General features: G+C 40.2%; 1 protein-coding gene across 6 annotated transcripts in view; it reads left to right on the forward strand.

Moving 5' to 3' along the window:
• Positions 1-23,753, forward strand: part of THSD7B (thrombospondin type 1 domain containing 7B) — a 298,549-nt gene that overhangs the window by 124,689 nt on the left and 150,107 nt on the right. For all 6 annotated transcript variants that reach the window (XM_086898690.1, XM_086898691.1, XM_086898693.1 and 3 more), the window contains 2 exons: positions 7,898-8,053; positions 9,648-9,845. In XM_086898690.1, coding sequence (XP_086754816.1) covers positions 7,898-8,053; positions 9,648-9,845 — 354 coding nt within the window. The remainder of the gene's footprint in view (positions 1-7,897; positions 8,054-9,647; positions 9,846-23,753) is intronic.

Below are 23,753 nucleotides of genomic sequence, written 5' to 3' on the forward strand. Positions count from 1 at the left end.
ATGAGTAGTCTGGGAGATGGCAGTCTTTATAAAATACTCCAGAAGTATTTCCTCTCTTCTCTGAACTAGTTACCTGCTGTCTCTAGTGACTGGGATTGCTGTTCTTTCCATATTTTCTGTGGTTTTCTAACTAGGGTTCTGTCTGCCCTATCATTCTTTCATAAAATTTGTGCCTTACATATCTTGACATTTTTCCTTTTTTACTTGTTTGAATGAGATCCAATTTACCTCTTCCTTTCAGAATTTTCTTAAAGTGTTTTTGGAGCCTGTCTGCTTAAGTTTTAATTATAAGACTGAAAAGACCTTTGTGAAATAATGCTTTACTTCCCTTAATCCTCTTTATTGTTTACTCAGCATAGTAAATGTGGCTCATAAAATGTATCTTATATTACCTGCTCACCAGAAATCATTGCAGGTTCCTATCTTCTTAATCTTTGTTATTTTACATCTGAAAATCCACATAAAATGGATGTACATGCCTGTACAAGGTTCTAAAGTTTTGTTTACATTTTTTTGTTAATGAGTTTCTCTATCATATTTGACTCCATATATTCATTTTTATTTGAGCTTTAATTTCAGTAGCAGGTATGTGACACAGTTGTGCCTTCGTTATTTTTGGATAGCTTTTAGTATTACCCTGCAAAACTATTTCTTACAGAAGTCTCTATTATTTTTATATTCTTTTTTCTTTTGAGAGAGAGATTCAATCCTCACCTGTTGGTAGACATAGTACCTTGCCTGACTCCACTTCAGTTCCCCAGCCTATACTAATTTTGCTTTATTTTTAGGATGCAATTCCACCTGGTTCATTTTATATCAGATTGTTTTTTTATAAACTTGTGTGTTGCCAGCTGTAACAGCAAAACCTCCTTTAGTCTGTTTACAGCTGAGGACTTGGAAAATACTCAAGTACCTGTTCAGGTCTAATGGTTATTCTCTGATCCATCCCTGTGTGTATTCCCTTATGTAGTTTTGTCTTACAAGCCCCTTTACTGACAGAACCACAAAATGGTCTGAAGCTGAAACTGGTCCCCTGCACTTTCATCTAAGTCCTACTTCCTTGAGTCTCAAAATGATTATTTTATGGGCTTTATATGTTCTTGTTTTCCTCAAAATACTGAGCTTCCTCCCTACTGCTGATAGACAGAAATGTCTATTCCTTTCTTATCTGATGAGTGAATTTTTCAGACTCTTTTTGATTCCCACATGGGAAATACTTTGGCATTGTGTTTTGTTTTTCAGATATTGGCACCTCTTTGGACTTGCACAGAGATTAATTTGAGGAGTCCTTTCATTCATATCTTATGTTATTCTCTATTTATTCTCATCCCTTTCTTTCTGCCCTATTGTATTTTTTAGCTCCAAAATGTGCTGTTTTACTTTCTTTGCTCTGTATGCTCTGTTTCCTAATGAGGGTGCCAGAATTTTTTTCCCTGCAAGTTCTTTGTTCTGCTCTGAATCATGACCTTCCACTGTGTGTCTCCTGGGGGATTGGTATTTCAAATTGGTGCATGTGGCATCTGTTCAATAAACTCTGGAAGTATTTTTGGGAAGAGGATGATACCAGTGGAAAGTCCAGTTTGAAAGTGCCACCATCCCCTTGGGTGCCAGGGGTCTTGTGAAGCACCAGGTCTTACTTTTTAGGAACTGGGAGTTGGTTGTGCAGGTTGTTGTGTTTTTGGCTGTTGCCATCCTGCATATTTGTTGGAAAAGGACCTTGTTAATGGAGATAAGCTGCCCATAGGAGTTGATGCAGCTCATGCACTGTTGGAGTGAAGAGGAACCTTGAGTGGAGTGTGAGCCCTATATTAAATGGCACTTCTTTTTTTAAAAAAAATTATTTATTTTTTTGTAAATTTATGCTGGTGAAACTGCAGGAATGACAAGATTAATTTACTCTACAGAAATTAGAATTTTAGGACTTTGATGTTTAAATCCTGTTTTCCTTGTCTGGTTTACGAAATTGAATAGGTTAGAATATATTAGTAATGAGAAAACTTGACTAGGACTGTAGGAGGGAGAGAAATGATGGTCAGCAGTGGTGTGAAAAATTCTTTGTTGAGTTGCTTCTAGTACAGCAACAGAAGCATCCAGCCTGGGGCTTAGCTGACCTGAATCACAGAAACCAGATTCTCAGGTGGAACCTCTCCCCCCCAAGGATCCCTCTCATCCCAAACTAGTTATTTATCACTGGGATGACTGTACTGGCTTGAAAAGATGAGAAATACACCTCTGAAGTGTGAAATATATTCAGGGAAGTCTGTATCAGATTTATATTGCTGGGATGCCAAGTTATTGATCTGTAAGCTCACCAAATGCTGAGCAGAATTTATGAGATACAACTCACATAATGGAAAAATAAATATGTAACAGCTGGCTTCTTCAGGGGAAACCCTGTAGAAGCAGGAGAGGAAATGATTTTATTCAGATTGTTGTAGTGCTTGACAGTGGTGTTTAAATGTGCATTTCAAAAATTTGAGTTTGAATCCATTAAGGAAAAAAACATTTTCCCTAATGTCTTTCAGAGGTGTAATATTTTCAGTTCTTTCATATCTTAAAACTAATTAAACTAAAATGAAATGAGTAATGTTTAAAAAGACTTTGACAGGGAAATAAGTGAGTCTTTTAAGAGGTGCCTTATAAGTAATAGGCCTTTTTTTTGCCAACAAGCTGTTTGTTATGATCATGAATAGTTATTCCTTTATAAAAGCTTTAATTTGTTTAGCTGGCTGTGGTATGCAGCAAATAATATGCTGCCCAGTTAGTTCGTGTCAGATACTAGGTTTTAGTCCAGGCTTTTATCCTTAAAACATTTTAATTGCATCTGTATTTTTATAATTATTTCCTACCACTGAAACTGGATTAATTCCAGTCAAGACAGTGATGGTTTGTTCTGTGTAATTTTGTCCTGCTGCTGTTCTGAGGCTGGGGAGCTGCATTGTGTTCAGACAATAGCATGGAGCGAGATGAAAAATTAAAAGGATTTGTGTGTACAAGGCTATGCCACAAACTGGGACACTGGGGAGGGAGAGCTCAGCCAGAGGTGTCTGGAGCAGGAAGCACTGGAGGTAAATGAAGTTTGTGTGCCAGCGCCAGCTCTGTGTGGAGCAGCCTGGCTGCTCCCAGGATCCCACGATACCCCGCGCTGGCTGGGCCACCAGCATGGCTTTGGGCCACCTGTGCCACATCCCGGTGTCCCAGGCACATCCAGGCACATCCACAGAGGTGTATTTCTCGTGCCAGTCACAGAAAAGGTTTCTCCTTCCTATGGAATCAACGCTGAGCTCAGCAGTGAGCAAAGCTCCCACTCTTACAAGGCTTTTGTGAAGTTTTCATGGATTTTCTTCCCTGTTTCGTAGGTTTTCTTTCCTGTTTTCCTCATTCCTTCTCTCACCCTCTCTGGTGGTCTGCTCCAGTGATTTCCAGCTTTTTTTAGGTAACAGCCAAATGCTCAAATATCCCACAGAATCCTTTTTTCTTCTCCATCGTTCGCTTTGCTGCAATCCCAGCATCTCTGTTGCCTCTGCTGTTTTTCCTGGGCACTCTTAATGAATTGTCACCTCTGATCTGCTCAGTCATGTGGCTGCTGGTGGGGAGCCTCATGTTCACTCTGAATTTTTGCCAGATATGTAGACTCTGTTGTTAATATCCACAAATTCTGCTGTAGCAAAACAATGCAGTATCCCAGCTGAGATCACAGTCCTGTTGAGCAGCAGAGAGAAGACACAGGGATACTTTTTGTCTGTGTCACTGTAATAAAATTGTGAGGATTTTTATTGTTCTGAAATACATTAAGCCATTGTTGCTCTTGGCAATCTACTATTAACCCTCCTTCATGCTGTGATTAGCCTTCTATTCATACGTTGTTCCTTGTCTATTAAATAGATTTTAATTGAAAATAGGCCTCCAACTTTGTGCTTAGTGGCTTCAAAACTAATTGATTCTTCCTCAAAACATAAAGAAACCCTTTCTATCAGACATGGGGAGCATTAGGCCTTAATGGAGGGATGTAAGGGACTGGGGTTGGTGCCATTTCCAGACTGGTCAGATTGCATTCACCACTTCTCCCTTGTGCAGTGTTTTGTTTTTGCTATAAAAATGTCTTTCAGGTTAGAGAAATTACTTACCCCTATTGTGTTTTACACATGAAGTTGTTTTTATAACATAACTCGCTCCTTTGTGGTTTTCTCAAGTAATTTCCCTTTGTATTGATCCAAGTGTCTTTGGTTTATAAGTCCCAGCAAAGGCAGTAAGAGCTTTCACCAGGATATGCCATCCCTTTCTTGTACCTGCCTTGGATCCTGGCAATTTTAATTTGGATTAGTTTTGCCATGTGGTAAACATTTGGATTTATTTCCTTGAGAATTGAGTATTACCTAAAATATGTGAGAGGCAGACCTGAAAATCTTTGTGTATATTCCAGATATATTAGTGATATTTGGAAAAGTCTCATTTTGGTTTTAGTATGAAAAATACTTGGGCTTTCATTGTAAAAGGGAAGTGTAGTTAAAGTTCAGGAAAAAAAGTGTTATTTACCTCCTGAGGGGTTGAAAAACCATATTTGACAGGACCCCCTGCAAACAAAATGCCATCCTAGCATTTCTGCCTCTGTCTGGACAGCATTGCTTTTAACATAGCGTGGGTATGTGTGCCTGCAAGTATCTGTCCACATGACTCTATTCAAAGATAATTTATTTATTGGCTTAAAATTACATTATGGAAATAATCATACCAGAGCTGATTTCCTCCTCCACTCTTCCTCCAAATCATTACCTCAGTAAAAATATATAGGGAAACAAGACACTTTAGAACCCAATTTATTATCTCCTGCTGGTAGCAATAACCTGAAAATAACAGCAAATAGTAAAATTCAAACTTGAGGCAAGACACTGGTGCTGGGAACAGCTGCAGTTGCATTTATAAAGGATAGATTCAATATAACAGCTATAGAAGTGTGCAGTGTTTGAGGCTCCCAGATTAGTACTTGATTGCTTTTTCAAGTTTATTCTATAGATTGGGAAGAACACAGGATTTTAAAAGGTATGAACAAGCATAAATAAGCTGCTACTTGAATCAGAGATGTTTCCTCCCCTCCCACTCTTTGCTTCCCTGGTTTCTGCCTTTCACCTTCCTCCAAAAATGTGGCTAACGATGTTCTGAGGAAAATAATTTCACAAAGAGCACTTTCTCTATATGAATTCAGGAAAATACCACTACAGAGTCAATTATTGAATGAAATCAGAAGGCTGGCCCATTCCTAAAGGTATTCCTGGCATCTGTGTTCATTTATCATAGGCATAATGTCAGTTTTTTTTCCTGAATAGGACATCCCCAGCCAGGCTACCTGTGCCATTTGGAGGCTGCAGTGTGTGAGAATTTTGGCATTTAAAAGGTTCACAGAAAAAGTCCCCCTTATCATTCCTTTATAATTGAAAAAAAAAAAAAAAAAAGAAAAATTTGTTACTGTATAAAAGAATGGCAGTAGAAAAATAACATCAAACTTTAAGATAAACCAGATGGAAATGAGAGTTTTTAATCAAATGGCTGAAGGAATGAAATTATTTTTTAAAGAGTACCCTGCTTGTCCATCCTGTCACTGTGGGTGGAAACTCTCTCTATACCTGCCAGGTGTTGGAAAAGGATAGCATGGTGTATGTATTTATTATTACAGCTTGTGGTTTTTGTTCTGGAGTTTTTGCTTTGTTATTCCTGGAGACTGACTGGAGGATTGCAGTCAGTGGAGAGTGGGGAGTATAAGCTGTCACAGACTTGGTATGTATTTGGATATTTGATCAGAATGGTATTTTCTGATTTACCTTTTATAGAATGCAAAGAACTACTTAAGGAAGTGAGTAAATAAGCAGCCTTGTTCCAGTGCCAAATGGGAAGTAGATTCTGGGAAAAGAACTCTCAGTACTAGAACTAAATAGGGCATCAGCCCAAGGGAGGAGGAGGAGGAGGAGAAGGAGGGTGGCTGTCAGGGAGAGGAAGGCAGGGATTTCCACCAGAATGGGAAGAAGTCATCCATGAATATGGGTCGGGTGGTAGCCCCTCTAACATTTTGTAATAAATTATTCTTTATTTTTTTAATCCAAAATCAATTTAAAATAGTGTTGGGTACGCTGGTTGGTTTCAGAGGAAGGAGAACCATCCAGCTGTATCTAGGCTTCCACATTTAAATAGTTTAATTCAGTATAGAAACAACCTAAAAATCAGTGAGGAGGGAGGAGAGCAAAGCAGGACTGGACTTTATTCCTGACCATTTGTACTCAGTTTTAGTTCCTTTCATTTCTCCAAGACAACTCTCAGAAAACTGATAGTTTTGCAAAGCTTGATGCTGAGAGGCAGATTAAGTCATGCATGAGGCTTCTTGGTAAAATAAATACTCTTATCCTTAAAACTCTAATTTTTATCTCATTCTGTCTGTCACTTCATTTGCAAGGTATCTAGAAAAGGTCTCTTTATGTGAGCATTCAGATGAATTGGATTTGCAGCACCTCATTCTAATCTTTAAATGAACATGTCAAAGGCCTTACAGGGTCTCAGAAAACATTCAGAAAATTGTCTTTTTTAATAATGTATTATCTTTCAGCCTAGAATTAAATTACACTGTTGTTTAAGCCTGTTATTCTGATGAGTTGGAATCATAAGCACTGATATTGGTCTGAATATCACTTCAGACTGATAGGTCTAAACTCACCTTCAGGATGTGCAAATCAGAATTTGAGGTTTTGAGCGCTGAAGTCTTGTGTTTGAAAAAAAAAGTTGTGTTTTTCTTCAAATGATTAATTTTAAAGAAAATGGTGTAATATCAGAAAAAGGAAAGATTACTCATATATTGGGCATGTTTGTACAAATTCTTTTAAAATCAATTCCATGCATGGAAGCAAAGAAAAACAGACATGAAAAATAAAAACGAGGATAAAACAAACTCAGTATCTATAAAAATTAATGAAGTCTTGGTAATGCCATGGCAGAGTAAACTCAAACAAGCCTTTGCCTTTTGAAAGACTGCTTTGATATTGATTTATCTAAAGAGGCAGCCAAATTCAGCCCATAATGTAATTAAAATGCAATATCATATAATGACTCAGAGGACAGATTTAAGAGTCTTTGTTTCCCTTTCTTTTCCTTCCCCCCTCTGCCCCAAATAAAAAGGTGAGAGAAGTTAATTGAATCTAGAAATCTCTTATGATAAATGAAAATACAAAGAGAGTCAACTTTCCAAATCCATTGTCAGTATCAACTAAACTGGTGCTTGGCAGGGTTTGGGATTAGCTCATTTCTGGGATAAGGATTGGAGATCCATGGGTTCAGGCAGCTCAGGTAAATGTCTCTGCTCCTAGGCAGGGAAGATGCTTCATGCTTTTGTTGGTGCAGAGGAATCTGAGAGCTCTGCTCAGTTTTACTGGAAGTAGATGAAGAAAATTCCAAGGTCTGGACACTGCATCTATAATCCAGAGATGGAAGTGCCCCAAAGGGCATGGGGATGGGGAGAGTCTCCTGTGCTTGGGTTTTACTCACCTGCCTCTGCCTGGCTCCCAGTTGCAGTGGGAGCTTTTTGGATTCCCTTCGGCATCTTTCTCTTCACTCCTGTCTAAAGGGGTCTTCTTGGTCATAAATGTGGGGATTCGATCCCAGTTTGTTACTCCAGCACTGCTGAAAATCAGCATTCAATCTAGTTTTGAAGCACCTGATTACCACTAAGAATAGTCTCAACTAGCTTGCTGAATATTGGTGATTCAGATAAAACTTTTAAGTGCCTTTCTCAACACAGGATTAACTTTTTGCCCTGGGAGATAAGACCCTGAAAAATCACTGGATTTTGGTGCATTCTGGAAAAAGGCCAGCTTTACAGAGTTACAGCCTTGATTTTCTTTTTTTTTTTTCCTTTTAGTTGCCAGACCAGTGGATGGGAAGCTCTGCCAGGGTCCTGCTCCTGCCACCTCCCAGGTGTGTCACCTGCCATGCCCGGCCGAGTGTGCGGTGTCCTCGTGGTCACCGTGGGGTCCCTGCCTGCCCGAGAGCTGCCAGCACCGCCACGGAGGGAGAGGTGAGCAGGGAATGGAATATTGCAAAAAGACTGCAAAAACAGGGAGGTCACATTAGACACTGGGAGCCTAATGTGTTTTCCAAAAAAAAAAAATTAATCTAACACAGGGTGAGAGCTCTTGGATGTGTGTAGTGGAATCTGACCTTTAAAAGCTTTTTGCCATAATTCATGTGAGAAGAAAAAGTAAGATTTTCCAAGCTGATTTTATCCTGCAGTGAATTTGTGCAGGATGATCTCTTGGGCTGGCAGCTGCCAGGCTGCCCATCTCCCATCCCCTTGGGAGTCCTGCTGCATGCCTGGATTCCAGGGCAGTGTGTCAGGATGGAGGTGCAACCCACAGCCCTGAAATCTGGACTCAGGCAGACCCAAGAGAATGTTCTCATTGTTGTGGGTTTGGTTTAAGTTCCTGGAAGAAGGATGTGCAAATGTAATTCAACCTCCCCTGGATTTTGGCTGCTGTGCATGGATGTTGCTGTGACACATTGAGATTCCTCTCAGAGCCTTTCCTAAGTTGCAAAGATGGCTCTTGGAGTGCATGTCAGGGAATGGATATTATTGTTTGGAAATTATGCTCTTCTGAAGACTGCTCAAGTATGTGAAATGATTTCACACTGATCAAATGATTTCAACTGGTCAAAAATTTTTGAACAATAAGAGAAATAATAAAAAATAATAATATTTGCAAAAGCATTTAATGTTTAAATTGTTTTGAATAATTTATTTTTGTTCATTTGAGAACTGTGGAAGTTTTATCTGTAATATTCTCTGGGATATTTTATTTGTCATTTTCTTTTCTGTTTCATGACCAAATCATTTCCATGTGGCCTCTATTAATGCTGCAATTTGCCCCCACTCCATGACGGTCAGAGGAAAAACCTCCATGAATTTTTTTTCCACCTCTTTTTTAAAATTCTGTGTCATTTACATAACAGAACTTGCTGAAGCATACTTATGTATTAGTTCTGCATTGTATATAGCAACATGACTTTGGTTTTGTTCAGAGGAGGTAGATTATGTAATCAGTTCTATGATTATTTTTGTAACCTTTTTCTTCCACTTTACATTTGAATCTTCCAGTTTAATAGGATGTCATTTCAAAGAGGTCTGATATGCATTATGTATCAGAAAACCTTACACCTTCATAAAACAGAATACTAATTTCTTAGTAAACTGCTCTGCTGTGTCTCAAAACAAATCCTTTCGTTAGTGGATTCCCAGGCAGAACATAGATGTCATTTATATCTTCAGTTCCTTATCTGTTCCTCTCTTTTTATCTTAATGCTGTTATAACATTAATATATGCATCACCAGTAAATTTCTATATTCTGACGTGTGTATTTCTATCTAATGTTGATAAAAGGGAAAAAGAAATGTGAAAAATGTGGGTTGCTGGAATTCTTTGCACACTGTTAGATTTTGCATGCCTGGGCACCTGCAGCCAAGTGCTGTCCCAGTCAATGCAGTCTGTAAATATTGTTCTCTTGTTTGCCTTTAAATCCCCCAGCTCCAGATGCCCCATATTGTCCTCTGGCTACCAGATTATTACATTAATATTTTTTCTGTTGTCCAGTTAATTCAGCTCTGCTTTTTCCAGGCTTTAGGATGAGACAGAGGCAAGTGATCGTGGATCCAGTGGGGACCCTGGCAGGCTGTCCTCATTTGGTGGAGTCTGTTCCTTGTGAAGACGCGCGGTGCCACGAGTGGGAGGTGTCAGAGGGCGCCTGTGTGACGGACCAGGGGCAGTGTGGGCCTGGGCAGCGTGTCCTGAAGGCTGTCTGCAAGAGCAGGAGAGGTGAGCTGGGCTGTGCTCTTTGTGCCTTCTAAAATGGCATTTTGTTGCAGAGCAGTTGTGATTATATACAATGGCTCCTTACTGAGTTTTTTTTATGAAACTTTCAGATTTTTGAGTTGACTGTGTTGCTCTTGAAAGCCTGGGGCTGATAGAACCCAGGACTTTGCCTGGAGCCTTTTGTTCCATTTTATCCGAAAGGGGATGGCTCACCAGTGCAGGTTGTGTGTTGTCAATGCTGGCCTTATTACCACAAAAATGGGATATTTGTACTAAATCAGGGCTCTCACTGAGGTCAGCAGCTCTGTGGGCATTCAGAATATCAATCCAGCTCCCAGAACTACTTCCATCCTCAGTTTTTAGCCTGTGGTCTGAATAATTCTCTCACTGGGATAACACTGTTACAGTCACGAGCAGGGATGCTCGGTTGTGCTGCCAAAATTAATACAAGACTGAGATGTAAATGAAATGATTGTACTGAGTAATCCTTCCCTTGGCAGCAGTTTGAGACCTGCAGAGTGTTCAGTGTACAAGTTGCTAATAATGAATAAGTACATTTTTATGTGACGTTTACAAACAGCCAACAAGATGTTATTTCTTGTGTATGGTTTGAACCTCAGCCAAAAGTTTCATTTCTTGATAAGGTCACTGTTGTCAGATCTTTAGATTCAATTACATGGAGCACAATTTTGCAGTCCTTAGTCACAGTGAGACTGTGCTATCATCTCAAAAGTGGCAAAATTGTGCAACTTTAGAGCCTGATACTGTATGGGAAATGGAGAATTCCTCTTTTACCTGGTGGTGAGACCAATTGCAGGAAACAATTTCAGGGTGGTAACAAGCGGTTAATTGCTAAGTGATTAATAAATACAGTCGGTTGTTTACGAGGCACTAAAACCTCTAGAAAGAAATAAATAATGGCTGCTCTGCCTGGAGAGCACGCATTCTCCTGAAATATATTTAAATCTGTGTGGTTTGTGAGAATGGGGGAAAAATGAAATCTTCAACTGTTACAAAATGACACAGGTAGAATGTCCAGGAGAGCAAAGGGCTCACTTTGAATTTTGCCTGAGTGGTCTCTGCTGATGTGTGATGATTACTGTAGGTCCAGGCCAGCAGGATGTGTGCAGATGGAGGCTGGCATTGCTGAGGAGCACCATGTACTTCACACTGTTAAAGCTGTGCCAGCATCCATCTCTGTGCACCAACTGGTGCTGGGGACAGAAAGTGTGCTCTGTGGCAGCTGCTCATTGATCTCTGATCAAACTGTTCTCTGTGGCAATCATCCTTCAGAAGCCAGGCCTTTGAAGTGTCTCTTCTTCACCCAATTGTTCAACAAGGTATTGGAAGTCTCACAATACCCTTTTCATTTCAATTATTCTGTGCATGTTCTAGTTACAAAAAAAAACCCCCAAACGTTAGGATACTCTTTCCACCCTGCCAGCCTGAGGCAAGCATTGCCACTAGATGTGATCATTGTCCACTTAAAACTGAGAAGGTTCCACCAGGAAATATCCAGTTACCAGGCAGGTTAGAATCACTGAGTAGCTTAATGCTACTCAGAAGACTTTCTGAAGTCTTGATTGAGTATGAGAGGTCTGGAAGAGTCCCTAAAGTTGAAATTGGAAAAGGAGTCAAATTGTTTCTCCTTCTCTCAATTTACTAATACAGTTGCTTTGTTCGTAACCTTATTTATTTCCTTCTGGAATGTTCTCTTACCTGGATTTCCTTTGCGAAAAGTAGTCTGCTTTTTTTTTGGTAAAAATTGGAGTAAGTGTCAGCTTTGCTTAATGTGTTTTACCTGGAATAGCTGGTTAGTTGGCAGTAGGAGGTCAGAAGGGAGTTATGTTCAATGGAGATGTGTCATTTACAGGTGAAATAGCATAAGGCCTGTGTCCATGCTTAGCATTGTACACATGTTCAGTATTCTGTGCAAGCAGTGGCCCTGCTGAAAGCTGGATTGTGTGCTGCTATTTTCATTTATTTAAGTGTCTTTTGTAGAATTCCACTCTAAAATCCAGTGATTTATCCAGTCATTCTGTCATCCATGCTTGGCATTATTGCTCAGTATTCCTACTGAATGACTGAAGGTATGAAAAAAAAATTTTTTTGGGCCCTGTTAAATTCCAAAATCCAGTATCATCATCTTAACAGTTAATTTGGGCTGGAGTGTGTTGATTAGGGTACTTTGGGTTGTCTTGTTACCCCTGCTGGCAAGACACCTTCATTTTCATGTAAATGCCAGACTTTGTGGCATGAAGCTCACTTCTCTTCAGGAGCAGCTTCTGTGCTGTTGGTGTGAGCTTTGCTGCCTGTGCTCGGCTGCGTGGCACTGGGCTCTTCATGGCTCAGACACAGGAGCCTGTCTGTTCACTTGCCAAAAAGGAGCTTTTGGTCACCACATTTTCTTTCTCCCATGTACTGTCCGTGGTGCCAGCCCATGCCATGAGAGAGGTGGGCAGGGGGCAAGGGTTAAAGAACCTCTTTCTCCAGCTGAAGCTTCACCTTTGAATCCCTTGTCCTTTCTTTCCATGTTAGAGAGCCATTCTTTCTGGTGAGATTGTTACACCGGCCCTGATAACAAACTGCTGCTGGCCTGAGCTGGAGCTTGGGATTTGGGAGTGAGTCACAGATGGGTCAAGCTCTGATTTGTGGGGTTTCTCTGAAGGCTTCCCTGTCAAAACAACATCTGTGTGTAAGGGCTTGCATGAACTTCAATGATGTAACACTTGTGCTCAGCCTACAGGTACAGAATTTGTTTCTTAAGTAGGTCAATCTGTAATAATTAAGTGTTTCCACAGAGCACATACTATGGACAGCAGGGTTTTATGTAGTATCTGGAGTTTGTAATTTGTGATTTGCAGCACTTTAGCACAGATGAGGAGTAATGAGAAGACAATAGTAATCTCATTACTTTGTCATTATTAGGTGTCTGCTCCCACCTAGGAGTGTCTCTAATCTCTGTTAATAAGTTACTGAACATGTGCAAGATACTCTCAGTGTCTGGTCCATATCCCTTGAGTGCTTCTCTTCTGTATCAACAAAAGGCAGTAGTGTAATAAGTCAAATTAAATTAAATAATGTGTAGAAACACAATGTGAAATAATGCATGGAATAAGGAAAGAGTTCTTTTGTATGCTTCTTCTAAATAAAATTTTTCAGGATGGTGTTTTTTTATTTAGCTGGTGAAGGTCAATGGATATGTTTGAGAAAGTCTGTGAAGCCAAAAGAACAGTATAGGAAAATTGATGATTGTACTAAAAAATGGATTGTGTAAGTGTGTCATTGGCTACATTGATCTATAATTCAGTTAAAAGAATTCATTTGAAAGCTCTTTTTTATGTTTTTGGACACCTCAGGAATTATTTGTGATTTTTCTCAGAGTGGTAGTTTTTGGCTGTTCACAAGGGATTGAATAATTGCTGTTTGTAGTGTATTCTTGGGCAGACAGCTGCAAGTGTCTGACATTTGATTTTGGGCAGCCTTGATTAGCACCAACAAACATTATTGTGCATTGACTAAATGAAAAGAACTCCCTGTAAACTTTCCAATTCACAAAACATGAACATGGTCATAACTTCATCATTTTCAAATGCAGTTGTGCAGTAGCCAAAGCGTACTGTGCTTCATTTTTTGAAGAGAATGACCAAAATCATCTTTCGTGTTCTTGGCTTCTTTTGTCTTTTTGAGTGGTACAAGCACTTTGAGTGTGGTAAGTCAGGGGACATTCAGACAGCAGGGCTTGGCTCAGGGTCAGCAGGTAGAACTTCAGTCCAGACAGGAGTACTTGTCCTTCAGAGGTAATTTCACAGTTGTTTGATTTAGGTGCTACAAAATATATAAACATGTTTGGTTCAGTCTGATGAAGGAATTTGGGCCCCTATTTTATTGTAATTTTCCCATATCTATTTTAGGCTGCACTGATAATAGAAAATGAGATTGAAACAAGACAAATGTTGAGCCAGACCTTGTTTAGAAATGCCCGTTGTGCAGCTTGTGCAGAGTAGTCATTATGGTAAGGAGTACAACCTGAGAACATACGTAAAAGCAACTATAACAATAAACTCATGAAATAACAAGTATGACTCATAAAAGTAACAATTCATTTTCCAAGCATTTTATAAATGTTTCTGACAATGCCATAAGCGAATTTTTGCCTATTAGCAGTGCTCTTGAGTAGATCGTAAAATGTTATTATTCAGAATCATACCCACAAGTCATCAATCTATTTTGCTGCAATTCCCATGTCATCATTTATTAATTTGCTTCTGCTTGTTCAGATTCCTGCAGAAGAACTATTAGTAGCAGAGGATTTCTCTGTGACAGCGAACAGAAGGGTGTCTAAGTAATCAAATATATGAAATAAGTCATACCCAAAGGCTTAATTGTTTTAATCAGAAAATTACTAGATCAACAACAGGGATTAATGCAAAGGTCATGTGATTTTGCTGGATTCAATGGCTCTTCTACTCTACTCCCTGTTAACAAATCTAAGTACAGCTCAAAAGCTGCTGAGTATTTGCCTCCCTATACTGTCAGCTTGGGTGTCCACGTTTTCCCTGGTTTGTGGCACTTAAAATTCATAGAATCAGAGAATTGTTTGAGTTGGAAGGGACTTCAGAGATCATCTCATTCCAGTCCCCTCTGCCATGGGCAGGGATGCTGCAAAGGTACTCAGAGCCCCATCCAACCTAGCAATCCAAACTTGTTATAAGTGGTGTTTCAATTTAAGGGCAGTATTTATAACAGTGCTGAGTAACCTCTCTGTTCCTTATGCATGCAGAGTTGAGGCAGTGCCAGGCAGATGCAGGTGCTGAGCCAGAGGGGCCCAGGATGCTGCTGACTCTGTCCCCCTGTAGCACCCGAAGGACTGGTCCTGGTACCTGCCACAAAAATCCATCCTCAGCACCTTCTGCCTCACCTGGAGCTCTGAGGTACCCTGGGGGTGTCTGTGCATCCTTCCCAGCCTCAGCTGATAAATGAATCACACCTGGCAGGTCTCAGGACTCAGGGCTGGTGGAGGGTGAACCTCCCTGCAATGGACCATCTGCCAGTGGAGAAGGAGTAAAACACTTAGGGTGTTTTATTCTTATAAATCTTATAGCCTAGGAATAAGCTATAATCTTACAAATTATATAATATTATAAAATATTATATGTATTATAAAAATAATATATGTATATTTATTTATAATCTTATAAATTCTTATAGCTTAGTAATGAAACAGTCCTGCCAGAGGGGTTCTGGCAGTACTGCTGAGAGGAACTTCAGCACAGCAGTTTTGTTTTATTTTCCTGTGCCATATCTTTGGTTCTAGGCAGTTGGAATCTAGAACCTGGCACTTGCCAAGAAGATAAGAGGATTTTTGTTTTTCAGTGTTAATAAGTTCACTTATTATGTTTGGGTTTAAATATATTTATTTCCAAGTTTCTATTCCATCTGGCAGTTTTATTTGTAAAACTGGGGAATAGTATTTCATAGATTAAATGTTTTCTTTCAGCATTTTTTAGATTAAGTGATTAATGTTTTGGGTTGTTTTTTTTTTTTTTTTTTTGGTAAACGAATTAGTCTTAAAATTAAAAATTCAAAGTATTTTTAAGAGGTTGTTAGCAAAAGCAAAATATTCCTTTCAGATTAAACAACATTTTGTGTTACCTTGAAATGACTTTTTTCCTAATTCCTCCTCCAGTCTCTCTTCAATTCTACTTTAAACATAATTTTTTTCTTCCTCTTCCCTTTCCTTTTTTTTCCTCCTTATTTTTTTTTTGCTTCAGTGCTCAAACAGAAATCCGTTATTCACACAACTCAATTTCCAGAGCAGACACTGAAATCCTGTTTGAATTGAAGCGAGGAGTAAAGGGAAATAAGGTAATCAAAGTAGTGTTAGTTTAAGATCCAATATTACATTCTGCCAGGGGTTGACAGTGAAGCTCTGCACTTGGAGAAGCTGAGGACTCTTTTGGGGTAGGATATCAACAGTGGTGTGCTCAGCTTGCCCGTCTGTGCTTCCAGGTCATTCCCAGTGTGTCCTGTGGTCCCCAAGAGCATCAGTGATCCCTGTTCTGCGCTGTGCAGAGCATCCCGGGGGGCTGGAGCATCCCGGGGGGCTGGAGCATCCTGAGGGGCTGGAGCATCCCGGGGGGCTGGAGCATCCCGGGGGGCTGGAGCATCCCGGGGGGCTGGAGCATCCCGAGGGGCTGGAGCATTCCAGGGGGCTGGAGCATTCCAGGGGGCTGGAGCATCCCGGGGGGCTGGAGCATCCCGGGGGGCTGGAGCATCCCGAGGGGCTGGAGCATCCCGGGGGGCTGGAGCATCCCGGGGGGCTGGAGCATCCCAGGGGGCTGGAGCATCCCGGGGGGCTGGAGCATCCCGGGGGGCTGGAGCATCCCGAGGGGCTGGAGCATCCCGGGGGGCTGGGGCATCCCCACCGAATCTTGCAGGAGGAAGGGGCTGCAAGGGCACAGGACAGCTGCTTTTCTTCCTCCTTCAGGGCATGAGGGAAGCAGCCACCTGACCAGTCCTGTTTTAACACGAGTCATAGAATCACTTAGGTAGGAAAAGATCTCTTAGAGTCCAATCTCAGCAAAGCCAAGTTCTTCTCTGGGTAGAGTTCATGATTTTTCATTTTGCAGTGGATCGATCATATAAAATTAATTTGCAGATTCTGTTTAATTTCTCAGAGAAAAGATATTTACCATATTAAATTTACTGAAAATAAGTTTGAAGTAAGTTCTTCCCTCTCAGTTCCTGAGTGTATCTCACCATATCCCGTCACTGAAGCTGCTGATCCCAAACCAGTGTGTTTTCCTTACTTTTAAAAACGCAGATTCAAAAAGGCAACATGCAAAGCTTTCTAGCAATTAGGTAAGATCCATATTTCTCATTTAGCAGCCATGGAGGAAGAAGGATGTTGCAGTGTATATATGAAGGATGTAGCAGGGCTGAGTATTACAAGCGTTTGAGGAATCCTGCAGCATGATATGTGAGTTGTTCAGTAGATTTGGGACCTGTGTTGTTGTACTCATCAAGATTGATGTTCTCTTTGAGCAGGCTGGTTGTTAACGAGCCAGGTGGAGTGGTTTTAGTTACCTCCATCAAGCCTTACCACCCAGCAGCTGGTACCATGCCAAAAATTTGATGTCTCCTGCTGGAAACATTTAAAAAATCAAAATGCAGATTGTGCTATGCTCCAGGACTGGTGCACAAGCAATGTGAGGACAGACACTGCCATGTTCAGGAGAATTTACTGTCTTTGAATCCTCTGCTGAAATTGATGTCTGCAAAAGAAGCAGATCAGCTTCAGGTTAATTTTAAGGTAAGCTGCTGGAAAGTTAGAGCTTTCTCTGCTTAGTCACACTTTAACAGTTTTACTTCATTCAAGATTATTGCAAACATGTGGCCCACCAGCCAAGGAAGACAGAAATGGAAAAAAGTGTCAATGATTCTTGTAGTAGCTATGTGTGTGTAAATAACTGTCTTGCAGTCAGGAATATTTCTGTAAAGTACAGGTTGAAATATCAGTACTGGACAGGTGGAAGGTTGTAGGCTGGAATTTTAAGGTTAAACTCAAGCCTACTCTGATTTACTTCCTTTATCTTTGAATGTTGTATGTTTTCCAGCTGAGCTGTGGCTATGCTTTTTCAAATGCTGGTGGTGTGTCTTGTGTCAGGCGCCCAGAAGGCAGCTGCAGTTGGTATCCAGTGGTGATTTTAGTTCCCCATATTCAGCTGATGGTGATGCAGTGGAATTTATCAGTAATAAAGCCAGCTTTCATCCATCCTGTGCTGTCAGTATAAGGTAGTACAGCCACCTGTGAACTTATTTTTTTTCTGTGTCAGCCAAGTGTGAGCTTGTGGTCAGTGCAGAATGGCCTCAAATGAATTGGTATGCAAAACCACGATTCCTTTCCGTATCTAGTGCTCCCTTTTGATACCCTCTGTCTCCAAAAGATGTTTTACAAGACTTCAGAGCAGTGTTAAAACGGTGAGGGCAAAGGCTGCTTCTTCCCTATGGCCATTTCAGCAGAGAGGGGAGGATTTTCAAATACCCAGCTCCCACTTGCACTGTGAGAGGGAGCAACAGGTACTGATGTTTGTGAAAAATTAACCTGAGCTTCAAACACTTGTAGGTTAGGAACAAAGGCTCCAGGTAGCCCTTTCAGAAATGGGAGCTAGAACATTAAGAAAAATATAAGCATCAGTTAATATGGCAAGGTCTGTATTGCCCTTTCTGTTTTAAATGTTAGGGAATAAGTTTGAACTGCGTTGATCTGAGCTTGTGGTAAAGGTTACCTAAAGAGCAGGGGTGTGTGTGTGACCTGTGGGTCTCTTACTTCGGTGCAAGTGCTTTGAAGAAACTTCATGGAAGGATTAGCATTTATAGACTAGGCTAGTGCATATATATAGTTTTAAACTTTTTTTTTGTAAGCTGCTTTTGATGTCTAGGAAGCCTTTATTGAGTTTGATGCTTTTATAACATTTTGATTATGAGGCTGAAATAAGTCTCTTTTTTTTAAATTTTTATAATCGCTGAAGTATTTACAGCTAATTTTTTAAGTCTGGAAAATAAATAGTATAATAGTTCTATTTGGTTTTGTCCCTATTGTAGACAAAAACCCCAAGTTGTTTCAATACAGAAGTAGAAAAATAACTCTAAGTACCAACAGGAATTCCTGTTTTCTCAGTGAAATGAAGCATAAAATACCTGCTTGGCTGTTTTCTTTAAACTAAGCAGAACTTCACATACATGTAATTCATATTCTTTTTGGAGGATTGTTGTGTTTCTTGGGGAACTCTGATTCAGAGGAAGATATGAGCAAAATAGGACTGTTCTAGAACTGTGTTAAAGAGGTAGGTTGATAACAAGTTCTGAAATTTACTAAGTGGATGAAAGAGGAAGGAAGTTGGAAGGATCCGTTTGAAAAGTATTAGTAATGACAAAATTCTGCATCTGTGATGCAAATGTGGCTGAAGGTACCTGGAGGAGCAGTGGAAGATGTGACAGTGAGGGTTCATCTCACGCATAAGAGTTCTGTTTTCTTGGATTAAGTGGGTTCCAAAGGGAGTTAAGGATTTCATGGCTTTCCTACTGAAGGGTTTCTTGTATGTAGGTATGATAGATGGAATACCACACTCCTTGACCATGATTTAGTAACATTTGTGTTAAGGCTTTAAAACTCACAGCTTCTTGGAGAATAAAAGTAATGGAGATGCTTTATATTATCTTTTTACCCTCCATATCCCAGGTGGAGTCTCCAAGGCATTTTGCTTACATTAATAAAATGTTTCAAAATTTTCTGGTGTTTAGCTGGTGGATAAACTGTACAATGGCAAATTCTGATTTTCTTAGGTTGCCAGGCTGAATCAAGCCAGAAACTAATATTTGGTCTGTGTGATATTTTTCAAATTATCAATATATTGAGAGAAAATTGCAAAATTCACATTTCAAAGTAATTTTAGCCAAGTATTTTTTTTTCCCAAGAGAAGTAGTCAGAACAGTATAAAAGGCTTAAATTAAACAGGAGATTATTAGGCTAAAGAAGTGATTGGCTGTGTTTTATTGCAGTCTGTGTATGAGGTTTAGTGGCATGGAGTGCAAATCACATGATATGTGATTCTCATTTTCTTCTCATGGAAGAAAAATAATGTTTCACAATAAGCCAGTTAGGTTCTGTATGAAGTAGAAATAAACTAAACTTGATTCTGCAGACAGGAGACTGGTAGTGAATATCTGTAGGAAGTGGGGGTGTGGGGCTGGGGGATGCCCTGCAGCTCAGTCTGCAGGAGGGATTGGGGTGAGGGAGAGGAGGGATGTGAGGAGCCAGGGTAGGAGGAAGGGCTGGGAGCAGCCAGGAGGTCTCAGAGCTCCCTGTGCCTCGGGCAGGAGCTGCACCCTGGGTCTGGCTCTGTGCTGTGCTCTGGGTGTCAGCACCAACCTTCTCCGAGGCTTAAATAAGGGAACAATTGCGGTAACTTCAATAGACAGCTTCTCACATTGATCTCTGACCGCAGCCCTTGAGTGGAGGGAAAAAAACAGGGCTTTTTTTGTGTAATTTAATCCTTCCCTGCTGGGTGGCCCTACAGAAAGCTTTTTCTGTAGCTGAAATTCCTTCAGTGCTGGACAGGAGTGATTGTGAGAGCCACCTTTGTACAGTAGTTCTGAAGGCTGTTGAGTGGAAATGAAAGATAAGTCTTGTACTTTCTTTGAGTTTCTTTTTATCAAGCTGTTTATGAAGTAGAGCTGATTTAAAAACAATTTAGTCACTTGTTTTGAGGTTAATGGATGCTAGAGGGGAAGGCTCCCCCCGTAAAATAAGAAGTTTTAACAAACTTTTAATTAAGAATTTGGAACATGGAAATTTTGGGGTAGTTCTGCACTACTGAGATTGGCTCTGGGGCATATTGGTTGGTCAGGTTTTTAAAGTAAATCTTCCTCTTAATTCTAATTAAGTATTGTAATGCCAGCACTCTTCATTAGGCAGCAGTTTGTGATTAGTCAGGTGGTAGTAATGGAAGGAGAAAAACATGTAATGAAGTAGTAGAGAAGTTGGAGAGCAGGGAAAATGGCTGTAAGACGTGGCTCCTAAATACTTTTCAGCGTTTCCTGTTGGCAGATTTCCCACTGAATTCTGTGAGTTCTGAGGCACAGGATTCAGTCCTCACATGGATCCTGCCTCATGTGGAAACACAAGTTCAGAGGACCTCGATTACACAACCTCAGCTCTGAAGTTGTGACAAGAAATGATGCTAGGAATAGCTATAAAGAGGGAAAACTCCTAATTCCTCCCAAACTTTGAAGCCAAGCTATTATTTTAAGTGTAGATTACATTATTGAATTGTTTATCTGTGAATTAAATCTCACATTTAGTAAATGGGAGCTTTTGTGAAGTGCTGGAGTGAATGTGAATTAGTGAGTTGAGAAAGATTAGCTCTGTGAGGAGATTGAGAACAATTTAAAATTCCATTGTACGGTGTTTTTCTTTCTGTCTGCATGAAGTACGGCTGTAATTGCCTCAAATTAGGTACTACCTTTGTTGAGGAGAGTTAAACAAGTAACAGGATAAGATATTTCATGGTTCCTTTCTAAATAAACAGCTTGTTCTGTTTGTATCTTTAGGCAGCTTGCAAATGTCAGAGCCAAGTTTGTGGAGAGAACATATGTATATGAGGTGGAGTTTCCTTAAAAAATGAATCATCCTGGATTGTTGGGATGCATTTTACAATTTGAAGCCTGGTTTTTCCCCTACTGTATACTTTTAGTGTCGCCTTTTGTCATGATTCTTAAAATAGATGTTTTATTAAAAATTTCCTATGGAGGTAGGACTGTAAGCATGAATTTGCCCAGCTCCTTTCTGACAGCTGAGGTTTATATTTTGCCATCAGCTGCCTGATGTTGTTGTTACCAGTGAACCCTCACATTGACCTTGTAAATATCAAGACCAGAAAGAGAAAAAATTGATAAAAATTAGCCAACACACCCACATGGACTGAGGCAGTAGCACACAGACAACTCTGCTTTTTCCTTTCATATTCCTGAGAAGGAAAAAATAATCCCAAAAAGTTCTTGGGTTAGTCCTGTGGCCAGTGTTGTCCATGGGGATTCAGGCACTGCATCTGGAGTAAGATGGTTGTAAAGTGACTTTCCTGGAAGGAGGGAGAATCCTTATCTGCTGTTAGCAAGTGAGCAGGGAATTTGCTGGGTCTGGGTGAGCCCAGGGTGCTTTTCTGGAGGGACAAAGTTGCTTCCAGCTGGTGTGAGGTTCACCTGGCCCCTTTCCACATCTCCTCTGGTACTGCACCTAGGCGTGTTCCTGATCTGGGGGTTATTTCCATTCCTTACTGGCAAATGTGGTTGTGACATAAACCATGTCACACCATGTCAAACCATTCAGGACATCATTTTGTACTGAAAATGCAGAACTAGGAAATCCTCATGAACTTGATTAGTGTAGAGCAGTTTTGTAGAAAAGGCTCCCTAAGTGCTTGAAGCAGGTGGGCCTTGACTGACCATAGTATATTGTAAAAACCAAGATGATACTGTAGGTTCAAATTCCATTTTTCATTGCCAGATGCAGAATTCCCATCACTGCCCTGATTTCAGTGGATTTCCCAAATTTAATACCAAGTCAGCACAATCACAGCTATGTCAAGAGGGACTAGAGTCAGGAGGGTGTTTTGTTCTATTTCATGGTGTTTGCAAATAAAGCTGAGTGGTTTGGTAACTCTCTTGGAAGCTCTGAGACTCTAAGCTGGGCAGAGTGCTCCCTGGGCATGCATAGATCTAAGGATAGCACTTTCTTGCCTATCAATAAGTATCTTAAGGCCTTTACTTTTAATGCTATATATGACTAAAGTCCCAGGGAAATAATTCCACAACCGCTGTTCATTTATATCATTGGAGTCTGAATTAATTCAGCCTAGGCTAGGTTTTCTAATACATTATTTATTTAGGTCTTCAAAATGTCTGTGGTGCTGCATGTGGTTGACAGAGCATGTTCTTGTTTGTTAATATTATATGGCATCCTGTTTTCCCAAGATGCTTCAATAAATGCATGTCTTTGAATAAAGCTGGAATTTTAAGAGGCATTTTTTTCCCCTTGTAACTGTAGCATCCCAGATTCTTAGCTCTGATGTCTCTTCTCTACAACCACCAATTTTAAATAGTTCTGGAAAGATCTTCACTTCTTTACTGTTTGTTGTTGGGTATTTTTTTCTTTTTTTTTCTTTTTCTTTTTTTAAAATGCTTGTTTATTGTTATTGATAAGTAAGGCTTTATAAAGCCTTACCTATCGGCAACAGTTTGTCTTGATTCTAAATACCTAGCCCAACTTCCCACACTTCCCCCAGGCACTGGAAGTGTATAAATACCCTTAAATTCAATTAAAAAAACACTGACATGAAGGGTGGAACACCGAGCTCATATTTTCTGACAGCCCACAAAACTTACAAATCAAAAGACACGAGTGCCATGTAAGTGAGAGTGAAACAAATGGGATACAATACTTGGAAATGAATGAGTCCTGTGAATGAACATTGGCATGTACATCCCCGGCCCCATATGAAGATTAAAGTGAGTTGTCTGCTCTAAAATTGCATAATTGCTTCTGTGACTGATTTGGTGCTGCTCCATAATAAGTTGTGAACACTGTATGCTGACCTGGTTAATGGGATGTTTACTAAATGGATATATTTGTGTAGTTTAATAGGAGGATGCTTGGAAAAATTAGCAGGATGAAAAAGAATGGCTGGAGAGAGTAATTTTTCAGCAAGTGCTGGGGCTGTGAAGAGGAAGGCTGCCTTGCCATTGGCATTTGTGGGGCTTGGAGTGGGAGGTTGGATGGGGCTGGATCCCTGACTTCCGTGGAGCATCCTTGTCCTGAATTCCTGTGGGAGTGGCTGCTCCAGGCGTGGGGTACCCAGGGTGTGCCCCCCAGTGCTGCCAGGTGGGGATGTGTGTGCCCGTGGGAGCAGCCTCATCCTGCTGCCCTAACAGCTTCATTTGCTAAACTATCTTTCTTGAATTTAGCTATTTTAAGTACTATGGACTAAGATAATTATTTCATGAAGTAATATTATCTGCAAATTAACCTTGGATCTCTGAGGAGGTTCAGAAAGAGGGAGATAAGGAGTTTTATCACAAATTGCAGACTTACTGGGTTTAACGTAAAGGCCGTGGCAAGTAATACATTTAAACTGCATTTAAGTAGTAAAGACCAGAATATCAAAGTCTAAAAGCAATAAACATTAAATTATTCAGAAAGTTTTTATATTTTCTTTCTAGTTTATATGTTCTTTTCACACACTGTCATTTAATGAGGTTATATTCTGATTAAAGTAGAAAAATAAAAAAGTAAAATGTTTTATTTCAGTAGATAAAAATGTGGCTTTTAAAATATATCATCCTGCCCTGTGT

Source organism: Cyanistes caeruleus, chromosome 7, assembly GCF_971803275.1.
Source record: "Cyanistes caeruleus chromosome 7, bCyaCae1.hap1.1, whole genome shotgun sequence".
NCBI classification, from domain to species: Eukaryota; Metazoa; Chordata; class Aves; order Passeriformes; family Paridae; genus Cyanistes; species Cyanistes caeruleus.